Source organism: Pseudorasbora parva, chromosome 21 (assembly GCF_024679245.1).
Source record: "Pseudorasbora parva isolate DD20220531a chromosome 21, ASM2467924v1, whole genome shotgun sequence".
Taxonomy (NCBI): domain Eukaryota; kingdom Metazoa; phylum Chordata; class Actinopteri; order Cypriniformes; family Gobionidae; genus Pseudorasbora; species Pseudorasbora parva.
Genome location: NC_090192.1, coordinates 5,213,736 through 5,223,757, shown reverse-complemented (window position 1 = coordinate 5,223,757; position 10,022 = coordinate 5,213,736). Strand labels below are relative to the sequence as shown.

General features: G+C 45.5%; 1 protein-coding gene across 1 annotated transcript; it reads right to left on the bottom strand.

Moving 5' to 3' along the window:
- Positions 1–1,957: 1,957 nt before the first annotated feature.
- Positions 1,958–7,539, bottom strand: LOC137056513 (chymotrypsin-like protease CTRL-1). The gene is made up of 5 exons (XM_067430636.1): positions 7,380–7,539; positions 6,803–6,965; positions 6,430–6,704; positions 2,854–3,002; positions 1,958–2,266 (listed from the first exon to the last, which is right to left on the bottom strand). The coding sequence occupies exons 1-5, from the start codon at positions 7,537–7,539 to the stop codon at positions 1,958–1,960; spliced, it is 1,056 nt and encodes a 351-aa protein (XP_067286737.1).
- Positions 7,540–10,022: the final 2,483 nt, after the last annotated feature.

Sequence of the window (10,022 nt, the reverse complement as noted above, 5' to 3'; positions counted from 1 at the left end):
AGCCACAACTTCATTACAGATTAGACACACCAGCTTTGCATTCACAAAACCAAATAAGATGAGCACATAGTTGTCTTTCCATGTCGACTTTCCTCTTTAGACTCTTTGATAGTGCTAGCTTACATATTAACACCACTGCAATGTGACGTAATAATTGCGTACCTCCAGCACGCAAACAATAAAAAATAAAAAAAGCAGTTTAGTACATGAGGATGCCAAGCTACTGCTTTATTAATGTATCCAATTTTTTAACAGAGTAACAGCTCACTACCAGTTAAAAAAGACACTGTAACAGTATGACAGTCAATCTTATTCGCATTTTCCATCAATTTAAGAAATAAATTGATGTAAAATTTTAAAATACGATTAGAATTGACTGCTCTGTGCTATCGTTGCTCTGTGCTGTCGTGCCTCTGGACCAAAGCTGCAACGGTTTGCATGTCACCAACACAAAACCCGATTAACCCTGGAACCTAGCACCCTGTTTAGTTGGAGCTGTTACACCTCAGAGAGTACAGTACTGTGTATTTCTTACCTGTTTGTAAGTAAACTTTGTGTTGGAACCTATTCTTTTGTGTCTTCATCTGCCTGCCTGCACAACAATGACCAGATTTGCTTAAAGGGAAACTCTACCGCTTTTTTATATTAAACTATGTTATTCTCTTAACTAAGACGAGCTGATAAATACCTCTCTCTTGTCTGAGTGCATGCACTTAATCTCTCTGACGCGCGGTGAAATTCTGATAGCATTTAGCTTAGCCCACTAAGCCCAGTTCATTCACTATGGTACCAAACAGAGATCAAGTTAGAAGTGACCAAACACCTCCACGTTTCCCCTATTTAAATACAGTTACATGAATAGCTGAGCCAACAAGTATGGTGACACAAAATAAAGCGTGGCACTTTTCTTAGTGGGTTAAAAAGGAGAACTATAATGGATGGCAGAATAGCACTTCTGAGAGTACTTCGACTCAGTCCAGTAAAAAGTCCCAGCTGAAAAATCCTCCCTCACATCTCCCTCAAAAAAAAAAAAACAAAAAAAAAACAACGATGTAAGGGAAGATTTTTCAGGTCTTCAACTATTTGTGTAACTGTATTTAAATAGGGAGAACGTGGAGGTGTTTGGTCGCTTTTGACTTGATCTTTGTTTGTTACCATAGTGAATGGGCTTAGTGGGCTAAGCTAAATGCTATCAAAATGTCGACACGCGTCAGAGCGATTAAGCGCAAGCACTGAGACGAGGGAGGTAAACGCAGAAGCTCAAACATGCTGCGTAACACTAGAATTAACTTTCTGAAGCATCAAAGTGGTAGTTGTGTAGCTGTCAAAAGAGGGACAGAAAGCTCACAGATTTCATAAAAAATCTTTAAAAGATCTTTATTTGTGTTCTGAAGATATAAGACATGAGGGTGAGTAATTAATGACAATTTACACTTTTGGGTGAACTATCCCTTTAAGGGCTCTTTGTATACACTGTAAAAAATAAAAATGGAAAATGTACTTGTAATTTTCTGCCAGTACATTATCCAGTAATTTTACGAAAATTTCCGTTGACCCTTAAAACACAAACTAATGCAACGTGTCATTCAAAATACAGGTAAAACACCTGTAAAAAACCAATACGGAAAAGTCCTTCATATTAATACAGTACATTGTTTCCTATTTTTATTGACTTTTTATTGACTCAGTGTAGCTAATGAAATATTTCCAATTAATGTGTTACTTGCAAAAAAAAAAAAAAAAAAAGTATTTCATCACAAATACATCTAAACAGCTTTCAGAGGAGAAAGATGTTTTTTGCATTACAGCATTTATACCGAGGCTACTCGCACTAAACAGAAAATTAGCTCTGTATGTTTTTCAAGTCATTCAGATTTTCACTGTGTATTTTCTCTGCCAGACATTAATTTCCCCCTTAACCTGTTAGCTCAGAGGTGATTGTGTGTGTGTGTCAGTTTTAAGTGACAGTGAGTGTGAGGTAATTTGAGATGAGTGCAGTGAAGAGAATGATAAAACTAGAGTAGAGGGAGAAGTGAAGTGTAGCTGAGCATTTAAAGCTGCCGTCCGTGCCGTTGGATTTAAATGTCACAAAGCCAATGGTGGCTCCCTCCACACTGTCTGTGACCCAAGTGTTGAACTCAGAGACACGTGAAAACACCTCTGGGAAACCTTCTATGGCACAGCCAAGACTCGTCCCAAAACTGGTGATCCCAGACTGGACCCACACAGAACCCTGTTTGCACTGTAATGGACCTCCAGAATCTCCCTGCAGAGGGAAGCAGAGAGCAGATAGAGAATCAAGACCAGTCCAAATGTAACAACAAGTGACTATGAAATCAATCTTTTTATATATGAAATATTACAGTATTTATTACAAATTATTTATCAGCTTGCATCCTTATTTATTTTTTCTATTCATGCGCCTCATAATATTCAATTAAAATAATTTCCATCTCTAATGTCGTGTTTAATTACACAAAGGTGGAACGACCGACATCAGATTGACCAAATAGCAAAAACATCCAATCAGTTTCCCATGAATAAAATCAAGTCAAGAGGAAAGAAAAGGCTATCAAAACTTCAGTATCATGCCAACTTTAAAAAAATATAGAGAGGAATAGTTTACACTTGTGGTCTGTTCCTTACGCAATTGCTATCGTATGGCTTCAAAAGACTTGCAATTTACTACACAACTTTATAACTTGTATTTAATGTCATATGACTATTTTCTCATTTTTGAGTTTGACAGGCTCAGTCATTGTTTATTATATAAAAACATATGAATATATAAAAAAAGAGTGCCCAGAATATCCCGTAAAAAAAAAAAGAAAAAAAATGTTTTGTTTGACTCACCTGACAGATTCCTTTACCCGGTCTTCCTGCACAAATCATCTGTGGTGTGATTATAATACCACTTACTGACTTATACTGGCAGCTACATTGTGAGCTGCCCACAACTGGGATTTCCACCTGCTGCAGAGACTGAGGAGCTGGCAAAGACACTGTCATACACAGAGACAGAGTGTTTGTGTGTGAATGACATGGTTACCCTTTTATAAAAAAACTTTTTTTTTTTTTTTAAGCTTTCACATGGACTTCCTGGACAATTCTTCCATTGTTAAAACCATGCATGTGTATGACTTTAGTGCATTTATGGTGCATTTGAAAGTGTTCATTTCAAGGTATATTTCTGTTTTTGTAGCTTGAAGACATTTTTTTGCAGATAAACATATTTTCCTCTCCTTTTGTTATTCATTTATTTGGGAGAGTTTTGATGTTATTACATTCACTCTGATAAGAGGATTAGCTCCGTAACCATGGCTACACGGCATGCTTTAAAACATCTCGGTTATGAATGCATGTATCCCTCGTTCCCTGAAGGAGGAACCAGAGACATCATGCCGGAACGTATCAATGAATTGGGATCTCAACCAATAACCTTTGAGTGTAAACTAAACAAGCCAATACAGATTTGTATCTTATGCTCCGCCTCACAGTGCAGGTTCAAATACAGAAGCGAATGCAACGTACATTCAGGTTGACTCCATCGCTAAGGAGTCAAGCCGGTGATACTCAGCAGCGGTACAACAATTGTGGCAATTGCTGTACCACTGCAATCGTCACGATTACACAGACGGAAAACATTCGTCTATGAGGTGCGCTATTTTGTTTCACAGTTGACCCAAAGCCCCAGCTGGCTGAGGTGTCTGAGCACCATGTCCCAGTGTTCGCATAAACGCTCCCGCGACTGGGCCAGTATGAGCCAGTCGTTGAGATAGTTAAGGATGCAAACTCTGTGTTCTCTCAGGGGAACAAGGGCTTTCTCTGTGACTTTCATAAAGATGTCACAGGGCAACAGGGCAAGTCAAAAGGGGGGGACTTTATACTGATATTCCCATCTCTCAAATTAAAAACATAGGAACGGTCTGTGTCAAGGGTAGATCAAGACATTTATGTACAACAATCCTGGGGATGAATGCATCAAAAGATGCTTTTCTGCATTAACATCTTAAACGGGAGCCTGTGATGGGCCCTATTCAGGTCCAAGATTGGCTGTAACCTACCTCCTTTCTTGGGTAAAATGAAGTAGGGGCTGTAAAACCCTGTCTTCATATCTACTGAAGGGACCGGCTCTATCGAGTCCTTCCCCACTAGGACTACAATCTCTGCCCATAAGACATGGGCACTTTCGTCCAGCACAGAGATGAACTGAATGCCCTTGAACTTAGAGGGACACCGGGAGAACTGAAACACATAGCTGAGTCTGATGGTCTAAATGAGCCAGTAAGATGGGCTGGGGAGTGCTCTTCATTCAAGCGGAACCAGAGGGGCCACAGATGTACCAACAGTGGCGTAGCAAGGTGAAACACAGCGGACTCTAGCTCACCCTCCAGTGCAGCAATTGAAATTGGGTCATCCGGTGGAGTCCCAAATAAAATTACTGGTCCCCCATGGGAAGGACCAGCACTTTTATCTGGATGCTCCAAAGCTTGCCATGTGCTAGAGGACTCCCACGGAGACTGACTCGGTGGGTTGGCCCTCACTCTGGTCCTCAGGTCACCCTGGCTATTCACTGAAGTAGCCCTTTTCTGATAGGCTACCCAAGAGAGAAACTAGAACAGGATATAGATAAGGGGACTCCACTTCGCCTGAGGGATTCGAGTTTCAACCACAGCACAGAGATGATCATCCTCCCGCAGTGGGTACATAACTCATGCAAAGCTACCTCAGCATGCTTGATGCCTAAACACAAGGCAACGATGATTACTGTCCTCCAGCACCATAAAATGACAGCATCCAGAAATTGACATCTTTACCCTAAAAGAACAAAGTGTCACACCCATGCTTTGCTCTTTTAGGGAAATCTAGCTCTCTCTGCAGTGTTGAAGCACACAGAGGAAATGGCCATGGCGCAACTGGCAAGAAATAGTGCAGCCTTCAGTGTGCATGAACAAAGAAATCATTGAAGACGCCCTCAAGCTCTCTTAGTGCTGTGTGAGAACAGCAGGAAATGCTCTTTGTGAGATTGTGACCCCTGCTGCAGTGTCCTCACTTGCCGAGACGCAGTGCCCGTTCCCTCTCAGGGAACAAGGGTTATATACATAAACCGAGACGTTCCCTATATCGAGGGAACTTCGCACTGCGTCGGAACGACGAATTTGGGGAACGAGTACCCACTAGGCCACACCAAGGGTAAGCCTTCCCTATTGTGAAGCTGGAGACCAGGCACAATTACGACTGGAGCACCCTAGCACTGGGCATCGCAGGGAGGTGCAAGCTATTAGATATTAACAAAGTGTGCTGAGTGGCCCACCCAGGTGCTTCGCAGATATCCTGCATCGGGACTGCAGAAAGGAGGGCCAAAACACCCTAACAAGAGATCTGACCTCCTCCACTGCACTGAACTTTCCAAGTATATTCTCAAGGCCCTGACCGGGCATAAAAGGAAAAGCCTCCCTTCTTTCGCCATCACATTGGGCAGGGGATGAAAAACCTGAAGAACCAATGACCTGGCCACACTGGATGGCAACTTAGATACCTAGTTTAGGATGTAAAATGGCCTTAACTCAGCCAGGGGCAAGCTTCAGGCAAGTCGATGTCACCGCCAAGGCCTAGAGATCCCCCACTCTACTCAGAGAAGTGATAGCAAGGAGAAAGGCCACCTCAAGGGTCAGTTTCTTAGCCTCAGCTGACTCCAGTGGCTCAAAGGGGGCCTCAGCCAATCCTTCAGTTACCACTGCCAGATCCCTGGTTGGAAATCTGGCCAAGCCGCAGGCACAACCAGATGGTGCCTACCCAAAGGCCCATCACTCACAGGAGCGTGGAAAGCCCCAATTGCAGCCACGTACATCTTGAGTGTGGACAGGGTAAGACCCACAGAGAAACATTCTTGGAGGAATTCCAGCACTGATCCACTCCGCTCACATTCTCTTTCCGGTACCCACCGAGCCTCCTGCCCGACCCCCTGAAGCAGCCACCCGGCAGAGCTTAGTCAGGGAGGATTTTTGGTGTGCAAACGTGTTTGCTGCCCAGCTGCAAGTCTTTTAGAGGTGGCTGGAGCAGCATGCATTCACTGGTAATCCATGTGGTCCGAGCATTGTATACGGCGGATCGGATTATCGACTTCCAGAAAACTCCACTCCGGAGGAAGCGACCTTGATGGCTTTCGATGCTGAGTACGTCTAATTCCTCGGAATCAAACTATGTAGCCGACCCCCCTTATGTAGCTTCCCGGGTATGCCATCACATCTACGTCATGACGCAACACCAATCAAGATTGAAATAGTTTCATTCAGACTTCAGATTCGCTGTTGCTAAGCGAGTATCCCCAAATTCGTCATTCCGACGCAGTGTGAAATTCCCTCGATATAGGGAACTGCATTAAATACATGTCTTTAAGTTGTCAATTACTAGTTTTAGGACACTCACGGTTTTTGCCAATGTTTCCCCAACCCGAAGCCCAGCAGGTTGTGGCATCATGGAAGACACTTCCTTTAGATGCCAGGCAGATCGGACGAATGTATGAAGAGTAGTTCACAGGTTGACTCAGTTTCATCAGGGAGATGTCATTATTCGAAAGGGAGTCGTTGTACTCTGGATGGATGATGATGGACTGAATACTGACTTTCACTTCATTTGTGTTGGAAGGCCGCGTGCTCTGGTTTTTTCTTCCCAAGTACAATGTCCAACGGCTGATGTTAGTACTGTTGCAATGGAGAGTTGGAAATAAAAAATTGCATATGCATGGAAACATATCAAATTTAAGTTACTAAAGATTCAAAAATCATAAAGTGGCCCTTACGAAAGGATGCAGTGAGCTGCCGTCACCACCCACTGGTTGTGGATTAGGGTTCCTCCGCAGATGTGTTCGCCATCGTAATGTATACTGACCTGCCAGGGCCATTTACCTGCAGGAGCATCTGTGCCACCCACAATACGAGTAAATTGGGGAGTTACACCACAATCTGCAGACAATAAATTAGATTTTACAAATTAGCGCTGCAGGATTGTTTGAAAAATGTTTACATTTAAATAATACCGTAGAATATTTCTTATTTTATTTTTATTTAGTATAACATTTTATTTAGCTTATATTTTCATTTAGTAGTAGTAGTAGTAGTAGTAGTGGTGTTGCATTTGATTTTAATTTGAGTTTTGATCAAGTTTTATATATATATATATATATATATATATATATATATATATATATATATATATATATATATATATATATATATATATAAAAATATATATATATATATATATATATATATATGATGTTTTAATAAAAACAACAAACTAAAATATCAAAAACACTCAGGTTCTCAGAAATAGCAAAACACTATCAGGGCAACCATCTAATGATGACAATATCGAACCCCCCAGTTCTCGATTTTGGGTGTGTCGTGGGTACGTCTTAGGCTGGCTATGGGGCGCTGCCTCGCGTCGAGGAGGCGTTAGCGAGCTATCTGTCTCCCGAAGCAGCAGCGTCCCTGAAAGCCCCTGTCCTGCCCACGTCGTCCCTGGTGGGCAGGGCATATCGAGCGGCCGGGAGAGCTGGTAGTTGTCTGCACACCATGGCGGTCCTGCAGGCCTACCAAGCTGAGCTCCTGAAGGAGCTCGATGAGGGAGAGGGTCCGTCCCCGGACGATATTACCGAGCTGCGGAAAGCAACCGACTTGTCTCTCCGCGTCACCAAAGAGACGGCCCGTGCTATCGGCCACTCTATGGCTGGCCTGGTGTGCGTGGAGAGGCACCTCTGGTTGAACCTATCGGGGATGAAGGAGAAGGAGAAATCCCTTCTGCTGGATTCCCCGATAGCCCCTGTGGGTCTCTTCGGCGACGCAGTCAATAGCGTCGTCGAGAGATTCCAGGAGGTGAGGAAGCAGTCGGCGGCTTTTCGGCAGTATCTCCCTCACTGCCAGGGGCCTCCTGTAGCCAGCAGGGAGGTTTCTGGTGGCCAGCCCCGGCCATCGATGCTTAACAACGCTTCGGGCCTCATCGATTTCCCGCGTACGTGCGCCGTCCCAGCCGCCTCGAAATCGGCCTGCGGTGGGGCAGCGAATGCGTGCGAAAATCCTCCCCGACTAAGCTCTGCCGGGTGGCCGCTTCAGGGGGTCGGGCAGGAGGTTCGGTGGGTACCAGAGACCAGCCTCTCGGCTGGGCTGGTCCCCCTATTAGAATATATCGGCGCATGGTCATGCCTCCCGAATATCTCTGCTTGGGTCCAGAGTACAGTGGGAAGGGGGTACAAACTGCAGTTCGGAGCCCCACCACCAAAGTTCAGCTGTGTCGTCTGGACCGTGGTCCCCCCGGCCCAGAGGCAGGTTATGGAACAAGAAGTGCAGTCTCTGGTAGTCAAGGAGGCTATAGAACGGGTTCCTCCGCCAGACAGGGAGTCGGGCTTTTACAGCCGTTACTTCATTGTTCCCAAAAAGTGTGGGGGCTTGCGTCCAATATTAGATCTGAGGTACTTGAACCGGTCTCTGAGGAGATTCAGGTTCAAGATGCTCACAATTCAAGCAATCGTGACTCTGATCCAGTTCGAGGACTGGTTCATCACGATAGATCTGAAGGACGCATATTTTCATGTCTCCATCCTTCCTGCCCACAGGAAGTTCCTGAGGTTCGCTTTCGGGGGTGAAGCGTACCAATATCGGGTGCTTCCTTACGGTCTACCTCTTTCCCCTCACACCTTCACCAAGTGCATGGATGCAGCTCTGGCCTCGATGAGGCTCCAGGGCATCCGCGTACTGAATTATATCGACGACTGGCTCATAATGGCACAGTCGCGCGAGATGGCGATTCGGCATCGAGATGCCGTTTTAGCCCATCTCAGTTGCTAGGGGCTGAGACTGAACACGAGCAAAAGCGTGTTAGTACCCGCCCAGAGGACTACGTTCCTCGGGATAGTATGGGACTCGACCACGATGCGGGCAAGCATGTCTCCCGCACGGGTTGGGTCCATACTGGCGGAGGTCTCAGGGATGAAGCTAGGCCACAGCCGCACTGTGAAGCAGTTCCAGAGACTGCTGGGTCTCATGGCAGCAGCGTCCAACATGATTCCGTTTGGCCTGCTATACCTGAGGCCCCTCCAGTGGTGGCTGGGAGCCAAGGGGTTCTCCTCGAGGGGAAAACCTTTCCGTATGATCAGGATAACGCGCAAATGCCTTCGTTCCCTCGTCATATGGAAAACTCTGAGGTTCCTGTCCCAAGGGCCAGTGTTAGGAGCATTATGTTGCAGGAAAATCCTTTCAACAGACGCCTCCCTCACGGGCTGGGGCGCGGTCATGGAAGGCCGATTCACCAGAGGTCTGTGGTGACCCCAGCATTCCTCCTGGCACATAAATTGCTTGGAAATGTTGGCAGTTTACAAAGCTCTGAGGAGCTTTCTCCCGGACCTCCACGGCCACCATGTCCTGGTACGATCCGACAACATGTCAGTAGTATCGTACCTAAATCACCAGGGGGGTCTGAGGTCGCGCCCACTATGCAGGTGGCGCATCAGATCCGCTGGGGCTGGATGCCATGACACAGACGTGGCCGAGGCGGCGTCTGTACGCATTTCCCCCCTGATCATTCTGCTCCCGGGAGTTCTAGAGCGAGTCTCAGGCAATCTCACGCGAGTCGCCTTCTTATAGCTTCCGCGTACGCCGTCACCTACTACGTCATGACGTTGCACCAATCGGATTGGTGGCTGATTTCATTCATACTTCAGAGCCATTACGCTGGGGGCATTCCCCTAGTGTCGTCACTCGACGACGCAGTGTCTCAGGGAGTTATAGACATAACCCGAGACGTTTTCATTATTTTCCATTGGGCTATTAAATTGACCGGCACTGATCATTTGGGTATCTCATTGCCAAGCCGAGTCTCCTGGTTTTCGGTAATCAAAATATGGTCAATCTAAGGTAATGAAAATCAATACAAAAACGCAAGGGACTAACAGAACAGGGTTACACCATTCACTTTGTGAGACTTCTACAATGCCCATCTCCTCCTCAATGAATCCTGACACCATC

Bases quoted from the DNA above. Each gene is read 5' to 3' on its own strand.
- LOC137056513 (XM_067430636.1), bottom strand. From the start codon at position 7,539: ATGCCCTGCCCACCAGGGACGACGTGGGCAGGACAGGGGCTTTCAGGG. The intron at 6,966-7,379 runs GTTCGATATTGT...TATTGTCTGCAG, and splicing joins CCAAAATCGAGAACTGGGGG to ATTGTGGTGTAACTCCCCAA. The intron at 6,705-6,802 runs GTAAGGGCCACT...CCATTGCAACAG, and splicing joins GCAGCTCACTGCATCCTTTC to TACTAACATCAGCCGTTGGA.